This window comes from Chenopodium quinoa, unplaced genomic scaffold (genome assembly GCF_001683475.1).
Source record: "Chenopodium quinoa cultivar QQ74 unplaced genomic scaffold, ASM168347v1, whole genome shotgun sequence".
In the NCBI taxonomy this organism is placed as follows: domain Eukaryota; kingdom Viridiplantae; phylum Streptophyta; class Magnoliopsida; order Caryophyllales; family Amaranthaceae; genus Chenopodium; species Chenopodium quinoa.
This window is the reverse complement of record NW_018745065.1, coordinates 851,592-869,948: the sequence shown is the minus strand read 5'-3', so window position 1 is coordinate 869,948 and position 18,357 is coordinate 851,592. Positions and strand designations below refer to the sequence as shown.

At 36.3% G+C, this 18,357-nt stretch overlaps 1 protein-coding gene across 1 annotated transcript; it reads left to right on the top strand.

Moving 5' to 3' along the window:
• The first annotated feature begins 2,554 nt into the window (after nt 1–2,554).
• Nucleotides 2,555–18,034, top strand: LOC110709379 (translation initiation factor IF-2, chloroplastic-like). Its single transcript, XM_021887587.1, has 12 exons — nt 2,555–4,510; nt 4,604–4,636; nt 5,065–5,178; nt 5,388–5,537; nt 5,800–5,898; nt 6,784–6,846; nt 7,729–7,884; nt 7,964–8,029; nt 8,407–8,643; nt 11,253–11,528; nt 14,457–14,645; nt 17,425–18,034. The coding sequence occupies exons 1-12, from the start codon at nt 3,017–3,019 to the stop codon at nt 17,584–17,586; spliced, it is 3,039 nt and encodes a 1,012-aa protein (XP_021743279.1). The 5' UTR covers nt 2,555–3,016; the 3' UTR covers nt 17,587–18,034.
• Nucleotides 18,035–18,357: the final 323 nt, after the last annotated feature.

Below are 18,357 nucleotides of genomic sequence, written 5' to 3'. Positions count from 1 at the left end.
GTGATTTTGGAGCAAACTTACATAGATCGGGAAAATGGATGGAATAAGCTTTGATTTGCAACAAATTTGAGCGAATTCGGTTGAGAAACGAGCAAGAACGAGTAAATTGAATTTTCGTGGCGATTTCTCGAGCGAAATGAACGGCAGCAGCGAAAATGAAGAATAAAGGGGTATATATGGAAATCCCTACTCTAGCGCAAAGCGACAGGCCTTGGCGCCAGACGATAAGGTTTAGCGCCTGGCGCTAGAGCCAAATATGTGGCACCAGCAATATTTCAGCGGCGACAGACTGTTCAGCCACTCAATGCGGTTGTTTCGACCTCTTACAACATTTTGAGTTCCTTGGTACGCCAATTAGCCCCTCTAAGAAATTTGACATGATTAAGTAGTCGGCTCGATTACAATTGCATAAAGTGATCGACCTGATGAATGATCGTCTCACTTAGTTTAAAGCGCCTAAGCATAGGCTCATCGCAAAGCACCGACATAATGGTTCATACAGCAAAAAGCACCGACGTACTGGTTCATAAACAGCAGAGGCACTGACATGCAGGTTTAAAAGCAGCAAAAGCGCCGACGTACTGGCATAGCGGAAGCAAAGTTCAAGCGAGCTTTTAAAGATCGACAAGTGTGGGTCTTCGGTAATTTTCCTCGGAATATTATCGCAACAAATGAGGATAGATTCAGGCGAGGATATCTTTGGCAGCGTTCCCTAGCTTGGGAGAGCTGTCACAAACAACTGGAGGTGATTTCAAGCGAAGTTGATTTCGATCGTGTTCCCTGGCTTGTGGAAGATGGTCACAAAGTGCTAGAAGGTGGTTTCAAGCGAAGCAATCTTCGATTGGATTCTCTAGGTTGCAGAAGTCTATCATGGGGGAATTGGAGGCAGTTACAAGCGTAGCATTCTTCGGCGGCATTCTCTAGCTTGCAGGAGGTCGTCAAAAATATAACAATAAATGCAGCAGCAAATCGGTTACTTCAGAGACGTGTGCTCGACGGTGTAAGATACGTGTTTCTTAACTCTTTTATCAGTTTAACTAACGCTAGTTTGCAGGTATCGACGTTACAAGAATGATTTAGGATCGCAGAACGTTCTGAGTCATTCTCCGTCCCTATCGCTACTTTGACTTTTGTTTTCGAAACTTGCATTTCTCCAAACTCAGTCAAAGTGGGGGCTTCTGTAGACACCCATTTGTGTCTCCCCAAAACCAAACCCGGTGATGAGTACCTTTCGCGTCGAATCATAATCGAATGAAGTGAAAGTGTAGAAAGTCTAGTGTTGCGGATAATTTTAATTTCTTTTTTCCTCTCTGTTTTTGAAAACCTATTTTAAGAAAACATCCAATCCAGTTTGGTTTGGTCCATAGCAAGGGTCCAATAATGGTGTAGTTGGATGGGGTTTGAAAAGAGCTTTCCAACGATATATTATAAGCCCAATTCCGATGCACAATTAGGAAGTTATGGCCAAATTACTAAACTGGGCCCGGTTTGATACTTATATGCGGCCTAATAATCTAGAGGAGGGCCTAATATGGATTTATCATTCTTAATGCAATTAGAATTGATTTTAGTCTTCTAGATTCTTCTAGAAGGTTCTTTTCATTCCTAATTCAATTAGCATTGATAAATTGACTTTGGTTGACTTTTTAGAGTTTTAATCAGAATAAAAGAGTGTTTTTAAGGAAAATACGATTTTGCCCTTCTATACGGCTAAATTTTATCTGAATTAAGAAAACGCGTGAAAATAATAATTAGCGCCTGACAACAGACATTAGCGCCTGGTGCTAATACTTGGCGCCTGGCGCTAATGTTCAGCGTTTGACGCTAATCTGTTTAATCCTCGTCGAAACTCTAATTTTTTTTATTCGTTTGGCTGATTTTCTCTATAAATAGCCTCATAAAACCTCCGTTTTTCATCACCAACTCTCATCAAGAATCTCTTGATTACTCTCTCTCTCTCTCTCTTTTCTAAACTAGCCTTCTCTCAAACAAAATTCCGCATTCACAAGACCAAGAAGCACCTAGCGTAATTCGAAGTTGCCTTCGCCCTAGACGTGAAAGGTTTTAATTTCTGAGAGTTTGGTCCCAAATCTCTATTTCAATTATTTAATTTAATTGTTTGATTTTATATTTTCCTTGAAGTTACTAACGCGTGTATTTTGTTATTAGAAAGAGATGTGAGGCATCCAAGTAAGTGCTTTAATTGTTTTATTGATATTATGATGTAGAAATGTTATTATCCGAACCGTATGATTTTAAACTCCTTGAACCTTGGTAAACCCGTTCCCAACTAAATTAAAATCGTACAAATCTAGACTGAAACAAAATCGAACCGATAATAATTTGAACTTAATTGAAACCGACTTGTTTCAAACTGAACAAAAGCCAAACTGTCAAACCATTTTAACACTGTTAAATGTCTATTAATGGATATGATCTCGAGATTAGGTTATTAAACTTAAATTAGGGAAAAAGTATATGGATGGAGAGAAAAAAAACATAAGAAATTGAAGATGAAAATATAAAGCCTTATCACGAAAATTCAATTTGACAGGTAGAGAAAGAGCCACACAAGCTTTTGTAGACCTCTCTTAGCCAAATACCGCTCAACTCACCTCACCTTCTTTCTTAACATCCGCCTATTTCCTTCTTCTTATTTTTCTGACCTCATAAATTTTCCTGCTTTCATTCTAGCCATAATAAGGTACGATTTTTATATATTTTGTTTTCATTTCTTATGAATTCACGTTATATCTTAATTCAAAAACTTTATAGTCCATAAAATTTGGCATTTTCTTTTTGTGGGTTGTTCATTTTATCCTTAAATTTTGCATATTTATCTGTTTGTTCAGTGAATAGTGTATGACTGTTTTGGGACTGTAATGCCACTTTGTTGAGTAGTTTATAGTTAGGTTTACAAGAATTTGTGCTGTTGCTGTGAAATTCTTACACTTGGGATTGATTAAATGCAAATTCTGATGATTAGAATCCTTAATCTTTAAGAACAATAATAATTATGGCAACAATGGCTTCCTTAGTGACTTTGGGAAGCTCTGGAACGAGTTGTTCAGGAAATTTGGAGGTTTCCTTTTCACTAGTTAATAAAATTTCGATTCCTAGAAGGGTTTGTAGATGTAATTTTCGGCATTTAGGAGGGGGAAGGAGATGGCAATACGTATCGGTGTGTAAGCTTTCTATTGTTACTGATTACATTTCTGAGCAAGGAAATGCTGTTTCTCTTGAGAATACATATAAAGGGAGTAAAGATGAGGACCTTATCTTGAAACCTTCTCCTAAACCGGTATTACAATCGGGGTCTAATGGGAATCGTAAATTGGGGGAAAGTTCGGGAGGTTGGGAGGAATCGAAAATTGATGCAGGCTCGAGTAATGGGAAATTAGGCAATGTGGAGGAGAGGAAGAAGGTTATTGAATCACTAGATGAGGTATTAGAGAAGGCTGAGAGACTAGAAATCGGAAGCTCGGAATTAGATAGTAAAAATGAGAGCAAACCTGTAAATAAACCATCTCCCAGTGTAAGTACTTCAGCAAATGGTAAACCTGTAAATAGCTCGGCAAAAGGGAAGCCTAGCGGTGGGAAGAGTGTTTGGCGAAAGGGGAATCCGGTTGCCACAGTGCAAAAAGTAGTAAAAGAACCTCCTAAGATTGAAAAGGTTGAGAGAACTGAAAGTAGGACTACAGGAGAAGAAAAGTTAGACAATCAATCACCTCAGGCCTTGAGACCTCCATTGCCACCGCAGAGGCCTGATATCAAGTTGCAGGCAAGGCCGTCTGTGGCTCCTCCACCAGTGCCGAAAAAGCCGGTTTTGAAGGATGTGGGGATGTCCTCCCCAGTTGATGGGAAGGACCAGGCTGTGAAATCAAAAGAGAGAAAACCAATTTTGGTTGACAAGTTTGCCTCAAAGAAAGCAGCTGTTGATCCAATGATTGCTCAAGCTGTAATTGCCCCGCCTAAACCTGCGAAAATGCCTTCAGGAAAGTTTAAAGATGACTACAAGAAGAAGGGTGTTACAGCTGGTGGAGCAAAGAGGCGTATGGTTAATGATGATGATATGCATGAAGATACTTCAGAACTTGGAGTATCCATTGCTGGTGCTACCGCTCGAAAAGGGAGGAAATGGAGTAAGGCAAGTCGTAAAGCTGCTAGACGTCAAGCAGCGAGAGATGCAGCTCCTGTCAAAGTGGATATTTTAGAGGTTGGAGAAAAGGGCATGTCAACAGAAGAATTGGCAGACAACTTGGCTATCAGTGAAGGTGAAATTCTTGGTTACCTATATTCCAAGGGGATTAAACCTGATGGGGTACAAACTCTCGATAAGGAAATGGTAAAGATGATCTGTGAACGGTATGAAGTTGAAGTTTTGGATGCGGTTTCTGATGAATTGGGAGATATGGCTCGGAAAATGGAAACTTTTGATGAAGATGACCTTGACAAACTTGAAGATAGGCCTCCTGTGCTTACTATCATGGGTCATGTTGATCATGGAAAGGTGAGTAAGCGACAATCTCTTTAAAAAAAATTGTAATTAAGATTGCTCATTTCTTACAAACAACTATCTAACATGGTTGGTCTATCTTGGCAGACAACCCTCCTGGATTATATACGAAAGAGCAAGGTAAACGTTCAACCAAAGCATTGACTGTGTTTTTATTTTTGTCATTATAGCTGCATTTATAATGTCTCAAAACAAGAGTTTTTCGTTCTGGCAGATGATCATTTTACTTTCATCCTTCCCTTATCTGTTTGCATATTCTTAGCTGTATAGAAGTATTACTCTTTCAGTTATTTTATGTATCCTATAATAATTACTCATAAGACTGTGCATAAAGTGTTATTTATAGAATGTCTATTTGGCCTATCCATTAGTCTAATGTCTTTACTTCATTCGATCTTATAACTGCGTCATTAGGTTTGCTGTGCAAGTTTGCAATGAAGAGTGACATAGCTGAATATATAATAATTTTGAGAAATTATCGATGCCAATCCTTGTTTCAAATTCATGGATCTGTTGGGATTTGTATTAGATTTTACTTTATTTTGCAGGTTGCAGCTTCTGAAGCAGGAGGGATTACACAAGGGATTGGAGCTTATAAAGTGGATGTACCAGTTGATGGCAAGTTGCTACCTTGTGTCTTTCTTGACACTCCTGGTCACGAGGTTAACTGAAGGCTCCACTCTAAATTTAATTTATATGTCAATTTGGTATTATGTATACTCATTTTTTCATATATGCTCCAAATCTGCTCTCTTAACAAGCACAGTATATGATAATTTATCTCGTGGCACATATGTCTGCGAATAATAATTGTTATGAATCAGTTGCATCAATCATGTTAATTGATGTATTTTATATTTTCCTCCTGTAGGCTTTTGGGGCAATGAGGGCTCGTGGAGCAAGAGTGACGGATATAGCTATTATTGTTGTAGCTGCTGATGATGGGATCCGTCCTCAAACAAATGAAGCCATAGCACATGCGAAAGCAGCTGGTGTACCTATTGTGGTTGCAATTAATAAGGTAACCATCATACTCTGCTATAGCAGGTTCTTTTTGGTAGTTTTTGAGTACAATATAGCCTAAATTTCAATCGGACCTTCTAAGGGCAGATGTTGGACACTATCTTGAAAATTATGCTCCCATCTAGCTTGCAATTGGCATAGGTTGTGAACTTGTGATGAGGATTGCTTGAATTAAATGGGTTGACTTGTTATATTTGCATTGTAATGCGCACTTAAATTTTAATTAGTTTATCTTAACTAATTCTTTTTGGTTGTTACAGATAGACAAAGACGGGGCTAATCCTGATCGTGTCATGCAAGACCTTTCATCAATTGGTTTGATGGCAGAGGATTGGGGTGGTGATATCCCAATGGTCAAGGTAATTTTTTTTAATAATAATTTAAAAAATTCCTTTAATTTTTTATTTAATGCAATAATTTGACCAACACATTTGGGGGGACATAACTTTGACCATGAATATCCGCAATTGTGTATTTGTAATTATTATAAAAAATTAATAATTCTTTCGTTCCTTTTTACTTGTTCCACCAAGTACTTGGAATCTAATATTTTAAAGATAGATAATACTTTAGAACATAGTCATGTGGGATCTTATTAGATTCGTCGATTTTTGATATCCAAATACTTCCTCCGTTTCTTCTTAGTTGCTACACTTTCCTATTTTGGAAATTTTTAATTAGTTGCAACACTTTCCATTTTTGACATTCTTTTCTCTCTATCACTCTCCTACCCACATGGTCCATCTTATTTTTCTCTCTATCTCTCTCCTCCTAAAAAACTGTCTAGGGGACCGTGAAAATGAAAGTGTAGCAACTAAAAAGCACGGAGAAAGTATATAAAATTTATATTTGTTGGTAATACGTAGCCTAAAATATTTTAAGCACAATATTTCATTAGAAACCATGCGAGTTTCAAATAGGACAATTTTAAAAAATGGAGGAAATATAATGGAAATATACATTGTGACCAATCCAACAACATATTACACACCATGTGCATTATGTAAATTAGTAAGATAATCAAGTCAAAGTTAGTGTATAAATTATGCAAAAGTCAAAATGTTACTTTTAAAATGAAATTCAAAGGGAGTATATAAAATTAATTTTTCAACGAAATCCTTTGGCAGCTACTTTTTTATTTCTCTTTTATTTTCCAATCCCTATTTATTGGGGTGTGTAAGGGGGTTGGTAGGGGGGTGGGGTGATGTTGAGTGGATGCTCATCCTTGTACCTCCATATTACAGATCAGTGCACTCAAAGGTGAAAACGTGGATGAATTACTAGAGACATCCATGCTTGTTGCAGAGGTAAGATAAAGCTAATGGTTCTTATTTAAGATTGATTTCAATTCTATATTAATGGTAAGTTACAATGTCGTATACTTCTGAAGGACTCTTACTATTTCCGGCTTACTTTTTTCTGCACATCTTTATTGTTATTAAGTTTTGAAGGAAAGGAATTTTAGTTTGAGGCAAATATATTCATCTGCTAATGCACTCTTTAAATTAGTAGAAGCTATTATTTCTTCATTTGTTCTTCTTATTTATCTGAATTGGAATTCTATATTAGGTAGGTGAAACTCATTATCTCTAAAATTTATTGCATAACAGAACTACACCTAGATATTTAGAGTTACATTACTTACATATACTCTTGTCTCTCTAAAAGTTTACTCTCTTTGTCCCACAGCTTACTCATTATTTTTGGTCCATGATTTTAGGAGAAATATGATGGCGGGAATGTGTTGAGAAATCATGCATATTTAACACAGTGGAAAGTTTTAATTATTTAATATAAAAAAGATAATTATTTAGATTTTCAATATATATTTTGAGTTGTTGATATGGTGTTCAATGAGACAATGAATATGTTTTCTTAGGTAGTTTCCTGTAGGTTGTATCCTTAATTTGGCTATCCTTTTTAAATGTCCTGTATTGCTATATATGCAACTCTGATGCAGATGAGGGGTCTTGTCTTCTAACATGATGCAAAATTATGTTTAATTTTTCTTACACCTGATTGTTATTGTGTTAATTCCTTGCTAGCTTTACGCACTCCTTTGCTTAATAATTTGTAGCTATTTTTGAAGAGATCCTTAACCCCCTACCTACACAGTGTCACAGTGTCACTTCATAGTTTTTTCTCTCTTTCTTATATTGTTCTTTTCTCTTTCTGTGTTATGTTTATAGCTGCAAGAGTTAAAGGCAAATCCTCACAGGAGTGCAAAGGGCACTGTAATTGAGGCTGGTCTTGACAAATCAAAAGGACCTATTGCCACTTTTATTGTGCAGAAAGGCACCCTAAGAAAAGGGGATACAATTGTCTGTGGTGAAGCATTTGGCAAGGTTGGTAACAATGGCTGTGAACTTTAGTTCTTAGAGAGTTACCATTAGACATTTACTCACTTGATTTTTCTGATTGAAGGTGCGTGCCTTATTTGATCATGGAGGGAATCGTGTGGATGAAGCTGGTCCATCTATCCCTGTTCAGGTTTGCTTTATGCATAGCTGTTTTTAATTCGTGTGTGTGTGTGTGTGTGTGTGTGTGTTTTTCTTTCCCCTGGTGATGCTTTACCATCTCCAAAGAATTAAACCAACTATGGTAATTAACATCCAGAAATTTAAGAATAATTGGGTATCTAAAAATGAATGGCAAATTTGCCTATGCAAACTAATTTCTAGTTGATTCCCGTGATGCCATTACCAATTTGCCAGTATGTATCACTGCCTACCCTACAGGACGCAAGTGCACAAAAGACTAACTGATAGTCCTTTTGAACCAGTCTTTCTAATAATGTACCTTTGTGGCTCATTGGACGGACCACTTCTCCGACAATATTTTCTTACCTAAGAGCAAATTCTTACCAGGTTATTGGATTGAATAATGTTCCATTCGCTGGTGATGAGTTTGAAGTAGTGAGTTCTCTTGACATAGCTCGTGAAAAGGCAGAGGCTCGTGCAGTCTCTATAAGGGATGAGCGCATAGCTACTAAGGCTGGAGATGGTAAGGTTACCTTGTCATCTTTGGCTTCAGCAGTTTCATCTGGGAAGATGGCTGGTTTGGACTTGCACCAGCTAAATATTATTCTAAAGGTTGATCTCCAGGTAAGGTGTCATTGTTTTTCTTGCCGTACTAATTATTAATAATGCATGCGTGATGGTTTTTATTGCCATAACTGATTGGGGGTTTGAGTTTCAGTGGATGGACTGATTTTTTATTTATTTTTATGTTAATATGTTTATAGTTGATTAGTTTCCAACTAATTTTAAGAAGTTTGTGTATGTTTTAACGTGGTCTTCAGCTTTTTTTTTTATAAATAATTAGCATGCCATTAATTTGTCATTGCCATTGTCAGTGCCCCTAATTTACACCTTAGTGCCTAATCCAGGATTCATTGGCGTGAAAAAACCTGCTGTACTATGGTTATGTACCTAATAAATTTTTTGGGATGCTGTAGGTTCTTGTGGTTTGGTAATTTGGTTTAGAAAATGGCAATTCTTGTGCGGTAAAAGCTGGCTGAGTCTTGATAACGTTTGAAGCTTTGAACTGCATAGGTTATCAAAGATTAATTATGTGTTTCATGTGAATTAGTTAGTTGTTGATCCATAACTCCATTGCATCATGTTTTGCTTATTAAGATGGGAAACAAGTTGCGCAGATTTCAACTTGTATTGCTTGTTTAGCGTTATATGTGAAACTTAAGCTCAACCTCATCACCACAGTATAATAACCCGAGGAAAACGAAGAAGTTCTAATAATCCTTTTATTTGTATATTTCTGATACGAAAATCTACGTATCTCCTTTATGCTTGTGTTCAATTTCTAAAAAATATTACGGAGTATTTGATTAAGCTGTGGACTCGATCTATCTTTCACTTTTCAGATTTAGAGCTGGCACTTGACTTTCTGGTTACCGTGGATATCAAACTACTAACTTTATTCTATTTGAGGGAGAAGGGAAAGGACAAATTAGGCGTGTGACTTGTTGATTTTTTTTTTTTTCTTTTCAAATGACACACCTCATGCATTTGAAGAAAACATGTATATGGCTATATGTTATGTAAAAAAGGAAAACATACAGGGGCACCACATTAGAAAACATACTTAGTAGTTCGTATATTATATCACTATCATGGATTTGAAGGCCACTATAGTAAAATAACCTCTTAATTTTTTTTATTACGATTCCTCTTAGTGATTAGAATATCTGGGAGAGAGAGAGAGACAGAGATTCTATAACATTGAACAACGTAGAAAGAAACAATGTAGAAAGGTATATCAGTCATGCTTAAAAGAAATGATGTCAACTAGTTGTCAATACGTAAAAGGGGGTATGAAACACAGGTACCTGTCAAAATTCTCGGAACTGGGACCGAAGTATGTTGCAACAAGCTCCTATAGATTTGTCCGAAATATACAGATTACGTTATCTGTTAATCTTTTCTATTCACTTCCTCAAAGTGTGTTCCATGAGGCCATGTTGCAAAAAAATGGAGGAAGTATCTTACTTAGAATCACTGAATCACTTACTAAAAAGACAAGGGCTAATTTACTAGCTATGTTAAATTACCCTCAAAAGATTTTGCTACAATAGGTATCCAAACCATAGTCCTGGGCTATATTGAATGTATAATATTCCTTGTTTACTTTCTTCATCTTTATATAGTCCCTTTCTGGCTGTATTGAATCTATAAAATTTTTTTATTTGATTCTGCAGAGGACTCAATGTTAAACCAGCCTTGAGTTCTTTGCAACCTAATTTTCAAAGTGGGTTTTAAGTTATTGTAATGCCTTGAGATAAATTGAAATAACATTTGTAGGTCTCAAAGTTTAAATAAAATAAAATAAAAATGGCATCTTGATGTGTCCAAAGCTCCTTGAGGCATCTTAGAGGCAATGACCCTCTTCTTTAGTGGACAGTACATTTTAGACGACTCAGTTGTTTGAGTATACCCAATTTTATACCCTTAGAATTACTTTTCTTTTGTCTGAATACATAATTGGAACAATTCTTTATTTAAAGAGGTCTTCCATTAGTGGCTATCGAAATGAAATTGGAAGTTATTATTTGTTGTACTGCTTTACTTGCTCTATCGTGCTGTGATCGTAAGGGAGTATATGTCGTAAGGGATGGAGGAAGATTTTTGTGGATGACTGTACGGAATAATCACTTTTGGTTCATGTAGTTGACCCCACTTATGGGATTAAGGCTTTGATTGATTGATATGTGATATTGAAGTTCTATACCTTTAAATCATGAGCTGCTGCTGTAAAACAGTCTTTCACCCTTAGGCAGAGCTGTAAAACAATCTGGATCAAAGACATGCTTGATTTAAGCTGACAGGCTTTAGATAATTTGACATAATAATGTTTTATTGATTATGAATCTGGAGATTTTTACTGTAACATCACAATGAATATATATGTGAAATATATCTTTTTATGTATGTTCATATTCAGAATGAGACCAAGGGAATTTCTCAGAAACATATCTTGTTATAGTAACAGCTTGACTTTCATAACGACTTAATTATAGAATTGTGTATTCATTGGTTGACTTGATGTACTTTTGGCTGTTTAGGATGCAGAACTATTAGTGAGCTTGTGTCTGTTAGTTCTATAAGTAAACTTCTGCTTTTGGTTTCTATATATATTTTATATCATCGTGGGATGTTTCTCTTATCCATTTGCTATTTTGCACTACCTATTACAGGGCTCAATTGAAGCACTGAGACAGGCTCTTGAGGTTCTTCCTCAAGTTAATGTTTCTTTGAAGTTTCTCTTGCAAGCAACAGGAGATGTTAGTACTAGTGATGTTGATCTTGCAGTTGCTAGTCAAGCTATAATTTTGGGGTTCAATGTAAAGGCACCTGGTTCTGTTCAAAAATATGCAGATAACAGAGGTGTTGAGATTCGGCTATACAAAGTAATTTATGATCTAATTGATGATATGCGACGTGCAATGGAAGGATTGTTGGATCCTGTAGAGGTAATTTTGTTGAACTCTGCTAATTGGGTACATGTGTTTTGCGGATATATACATTTATGGTGTAGGAAATCTTGTTAGACATCTGGTGGTCTTTTGTGTGTGTTAATTTAATTAAATGTATAATTTTGGGAGGGGGGAAGGGGTTGATTGCTGGATGGTGGTTGGGTGAGGGTCTTGCAATGCATAGCTGTTGTAATGAAACCCAGTATTCTGAATGATAAGACATTACAGGTTTGGCCTTATATTAAATTTCTTCTAGGTGAATAGATAAAGGACGCACCTGTAAATGTCATGATATTGAACATACTAAATCAGCATAGAAGCTCCTAATGAAAATCAAAGATTAATTATTATTGGTGTCAAGTTCAACTATAATACTGGCTCACCTATGTTGCCCTTATTCAGTTACAAGTGGTACTGTCAATTTCGGAAACATGGTTACTATCCTTAAAACTGACATGAATGTGGAAATATATATCTGATTATAAGTATCTCTTTCACATGCCTTTCTTTTACAGGTAATGGTATCAACATTTGAAGTTTATAGTTTTTTTTTTGGTAAGTAAATGTATTACTATCAAACAAGCTGTACAAATGTACAAGTTACAAGCCTGAGAAACCAGGCAACCCCCAATTACACAAGACCACAAGGGCCACACAACCACCAAAGTTCCTATCCCCTAAAAGGCCACCTTCTAGGAAGGGTTCATCTTAGGAACACAGGAACTAACCTGTCAGAAGCAAAACTGCAACCTTCTAGGAAGGCCAAAGAGAGACAGCTGACAGGAACAGAACAAACACCCAAACCTTCCCAATTAAGGTCCAAACAACCAGACCTATCACTTGGGACAAACAAAACAAAACAGGCATTTACAAACTCCACCCCAATTGTTCAAACATCAAGAAAACAAAAAAACAGACCTCACCACAAAAATAATCTAACTAGGAATGCTGCTACATAGACCATAGACCCATTTGCAATGCTGTCTGCTCCATTTCCTGTTTATGAGCTGCCTGACTCTATCCATGCTCACTCTGCCAATAGCTTTACAGAGCTTGTCTGGGTGAATAATAGCTTTTTGCCAAAAAGCATTATTTCTGGCAAACCAGATATGGTATACAACTGCTGACAGAACAGCCAAAACAGTCTTCTGCTTCACATTGTCCAATTATTCTTCTATGTTCTGTGTCAGGATATCTTCCTCGTGGTTCTAAAGTAACTGAGGAATCTAGTTGATTTAACTCTTAGCTCAAGAATTCGTACTCACTGATGTGTGGAGTTTTGACAGAAGTATTTAGGTGTATTGAATAGTGAAAGTAACCTAGGTGTTTACTAGCCCTCTCCCTGTGTTTGTACATAGGTTAGACTCACCAGTGAAGAGTGGGATCTTCAGTTGTCACTAGCTCATTATTAAAAGCAGAGTGTACGCTGATTATGGATAGGGGTCAGGTATGTAACATAACAAGGAATTAGTCCACCTTATCTACAAATTAACATCATTGATCAAAAGTATGGCATAGGTTTATCAAGCGATTCAAGCATAGTTATTACACTTTGCTTTCCCTTATTTGAAACGATAATAGTCAGTTATCTAAGGTTTAGTGAAGTTGATGAAAATTATGTGTTGAAACTTCTATTGCCTTGGTAATGCATTGCCCTCTTCATCCCAACTCGGAATTAGGGCAAGAAACTTGAGGGCAAAAAATAGATAGAAAAAGTTAATCGGTGGATGTGGTCATGTGGGTCTTATGGTTACTGCTTGTACAGCTCCCAGCCAGCAAGCAGTTAGCCTTCCTCTACAAAGAATGGTTCGTCTTCAATGGGGTCTGCTTTTTTTTTTTAGGAATGGATTGGTATTCAAAACTTTCCAATTTCATTGAGTTGGTAATTTGAACTAAGAAGTAATTGTGTATTGATAAAGTGGTAGGTTATATGTAATGAGAAAATTAGTCGGGTTGACAAAATTATGGAGTGTAGAGAGTATAATTTTTGATCAAATTTCATGAGAATGTTACATCGACTTGATAATTGTATGATATTATCAAGTAGTCATGTTAAATATAGGGAACAAAAGATTTTCTTCAAAAGACTTAGCCGCTTAAACATTGCTTCCTCCATGGGCTCCATCGTGAAATTAACTATTTGATTTTGGCTCATGTTTTAAGACTATTAGCATGTATGTAAATAATTAAAAAAAAAAAAAAAAAAAAAAAATTAGAAGTTGACCAAGAGAGATAAAAATGGATACATATAGTAAAATTAAGAAGATTTATTCCCTCATCACAAAATTAAAATAAGTTTTTAAGAACAGGGCACTAAATATATGTTTCCAAAAGTCTTTGGTGCTTAAACATTATTCCCTCTTTCTCAAATTAACTTCATGGTTGGTTTGGCACAAGGTTTCACAATTGTTGTATGCTTGTAGAAGTAGATAATATAGTTGAATAAAAATCTGTACATGATGCGAGGAAAGAATGAGAAAGTATTGTAATGTTGGTATATTTTGCCATTTTGGGATGGAGGAGTATTTTAATACAGGTATGTATTAGTAATAAATTTTACCTAATCATTGTTTACGGATAAATTACCAAAAAGCCCCATATGCTTTTCAACTAAGATCATAGTATGTGTAGACTAGCCACAATTTTGTAAGTGCTATATATAAAAGAATGGAGTATTGTTAAACAAAAAGATTCTCTGAAGCTGTATTGCTTACGATGAAAGATTGTCATGTTGAAAGTAAGCATGCATATTGATATATGTCACCTTTAGTTATATATAGTTTACACGAACTGTTATGTTTCCATCCTGGAATTTACGTGTTCTTTTCTTGAAGCGTCTATTAATTCTTTTTTCAGAATTGTGTTTGCTCTTCCATGTTTGAAATTTAAATTTCAGCTAAATAGTTCTATGGAATATGAATGTAGGAACAAGTTACAATTGGTGCAGCAGAAGTCCGGGCAACGTTTAGCAGTGGTAGTGGTCGTGTTGCTGGATGTATGGTGACTGAGGGAAAAATTACTAAAGGCTGTGGGATTCGAGTTTTACGTAAGGGTAAAACTGTTCATGCTGGACTCCTTGATTCTTTGCGTCGGGTGAAGGAAAACGTTGAAGAGGTACATATCGATTTTTTTTTTCCACGTTTTTAGATCACTGATGTTGGTAATAAGTAGGGGATTGTCACTCTGTCACTTCTCTGCTCTTGGGCATTGGAGAAAACATCAAGTCACCTTTTCACCCCCATTTCTACATATCTTATTTTAATATTTCCTCCGTTAACATTTATTTGCAACAAAAGGGTCAACGCGGACTCCTAGGAAAAACTTCAAAATATGATTATCGAAAGTTATGGATATGTAATTAATTATTAATCAGATAAAAAAAAAATAAATAAATAAATAAAAGCAATTACAATTAAAACAGAATTGTGCAGAACCACCATCACAAGCCACCCCTGAACCACCACCAATGCCACCTAGAACCCACAAATCACCACCGTCGCCCACAAATCACCGAAATCCACCCAACCATCACCGAAATCCACCCAAGAACCACGAAAACCACCCAGGAACACCAAGCCCACCTACAAACTACCCCCACGAACGGCCAGAATCATTACCTCCGATACCCACCCACGAAACATCCATCCGCAAACCATGAAACAGCCACCCACAAACCACCTAACACCCACCCGCAAATATGAACACTGCAAATAACTGTTAACGGAGGTGTTTGTTTGACCAGAATCACCGACAAACCCCCGAAACCTTCGACTACCACTAGAACCTAAGTTGCACAGAAACAGATACGGGTACAAAAACGGGTACGGGTACGGGGACAGAAAACGGCAAAATGAAAATTTCAAACAACGGGTACGGCAAGTCGGCAAGGATACGGCAAAAAAATCAGAAACATTAAAATTCATACGATGTTTATGAAATAATCCACACAATATTTTTTAAAAGAAAAAATAAAACCTAAATTCTACTGAACATGAGTCATAGTAATAGATGTGGAGTAAGTAAGACTAAAAAAGAAAGAAAAAAAAAGGGAGTGAAAAAAACTAACATAATTACAGCTAATTTATCTTTTTTTTAAAAAAAAAAATACAATTACAGCTACTTTACCTATTGTCCTATTCCACTTGATAATGCTTTACTTTTTCCAATTCCATATTTTACTTCTACTAGTACAGTAAGCCACAGTACTTTGTATAATTGTTTTTATACCAATTGAAATGTTTCAGAGTCGAAAGTTACATAATTTTTATAGAAAAAAACCTTCCTCTCCTCTCTCGAAGGTTCATTAATGGCTGCCTGGGATCTTCCGTCGCTGTAGGTGCTAAAAAGTGCAGGTGGCATCTTCAAATTTTATGGTTTTCAAGAAATCAAAATTGGGTAAGAAATATTAGGGGTTTTCTAAAAAAAATTGGGCTGGGCTTCTATTGGGGACGTCGAAAAAGGAGGTCATCCGTCCCCGAAACGTCTCTAAAGTTGCTCCCAGTCGTCCCCAAATTTTCTTCCCGTACCACTTTTCAAGGGTACGCCTTGGGGACGTATCTGGGCCGTACCCGTCCCCGATACGTCCCCGGTACGGGAAACGTCAAGAGGTTGGCGTACCCGTGCATCCTTGACTAGAACCACCCCCACAGACCACCAAAATCACCGACGAACCACCGAATCCCACACCCCTCCAATACCCCTGAACCACCTTGATAACCAAGCCCACCAATGAACCACCCCCACAAACTTGCAAATCCACCCACAAGCCACCAAATCCAACCACGAATCTTGCAAACCACCCATGAATAACTAAATCTGAAACCCACTAGTAGGATTGATTGGAATTTGAAGAGAGATGAGAGATGAAGAAGATGAAATGAGAGATGAAGGAGGAGAGAGATAATTAATTTAGATTAAGGTTATAATGTTTGTAATTATGTGTAGTATTATGTGCTAATAATTTTGAAATGAGGGTATTTTGGTCATTTTGACAGAAAAAAGTTACTGAATTAGGAAATAAATAAGTTTGTTGCAAATAATAGTCACCATCTTTTTTTTTTTTTTTGGTAAATGTTGCAAATAACTGTTAACGGAGGTAGTAGTCTAGAGATGAGAATAGTGCGTCTTTCTAGCTTGAAGTTCCTTCAATGGACACAACTCCATTCTCGATTTCTACTTCATGTTATGAAGCCTTGTGTGAACTGGGCTTAATGAATCGTAGTGTTTTAGTGTTATAGATGGTCATTTTCAAACGGCCTCTTAATTTGTTTGCAGGGAAGGAACCTATTTGAGGCATTAGGAATTATTTAATGTTGATCTCTCACTTCAATCTTCCTGCTGTAAAAGCATGCTATATCCCTTTAAGGCCCCGTTTGGTTTGATGTAAAACATTTTCGATGAAAAATAAGTTTTTATGGAAAGCTTATTTTCAAGAAAAACCAAACTTGTAAGATAGTTTTCCTTTGTTTGGTTATTACAGGAAAAGGTAAAGAGATATAAAAAATAAGTGGAAATGGGGATGGATGAGATGAAAGTAAAAAGGAGATAAGGAGAAGGGAGGAAAATGTTTTCCACCATTATGGATGCAGTTTTCCAATATTTTTCCACCATTATGGATGCAGTTTTCCAATATTGGGAAAATTATTGTCCACCCCTTCACAAACCAAACAAAGGAAAATGGGAAAATTATTTTCCATAAAAATATTTTACATCAAACTAAACGGGGCCTAAGTGAAATCTAATTTGTAACCACTTACAAATATGTTCCTTCATTTCGTATTGAGCTTAGTATTTAATAAGTTTTTTCTTTTTATTATATATTTATATTGGATCGGCTCTTCCATCGTTCTTTTGATTGAATGTACACATTCATTTCGTTCTTTTCACTTTTCAGGTAAACAATGGGCTTGAGTGTGGAATTGGATTGGTGGACTATGATGATTTTGAGGTTGGTGATAGACTTGAGGCATTCAATACAGTGCAAAAGAAACGAACCCTTGAGGAGGCTTCAGCTCAGGTAACAGCTGCACTTGAAGGAACTAGCATGGCTCGATGAATATGAATGAACACAATGCTCTTGTACAATATCAAGGCAAGACTGGTTATTTCACCTCAGCGAAGATATCACCTCGCTCCTGCGTCCTTGAAATTCCGAAAGCTATGATCTATTTGTTCCGAGCATTCGATCCTTAGTGGATGTTCAATGAGCTGCTTAGCCAATTCTGTATGAGATCATGCTGTACATAAGTGGTATATGTGAATCACATTCATATGCTTCTCTCTAATGTAGTTGTCAAAGTTCCTCCACATTTTTTTTGCTGACAGCATTTTGTAACAGTTATAGTATCCACCTTGTAAAGGAAAAGATCTTCAAAGTCATAAAGGAAAGAAGGTGAAATATTGCCTGCTTCAGTAACCATCTCTCCAAATTGTATATCTCACATTTTATTCACGCTAAAGTCTTTTCTGTCCGAAAGCCAATAGATAGATGCTATGCCACAATAGATAGATGTCTCACAAGATTCCTTTTTCTAAAACTTCAAGCTCTTTCTACTTATTTTTGTAGTTGACACATCAAATTTATGCACTTTTTTTTCTTCAAAATAATAGGTAGTAACATACAATAAAAATAAGGAAAATTTGACTTTTACTGCCACTAATGCACTAATTTGAATTTGGCTACTTTCCTAAAATGTTATTTTATTTTATTACCACGGAGAACAAAAAAAAAAAAAAAAAAAAAAATTGTTACCACTTAACCATTTCCGTTAGTGGTCATCCATTAATTTTTTCTCATTCATGCCAAAAAATGTTTCGTTAAGGTTTT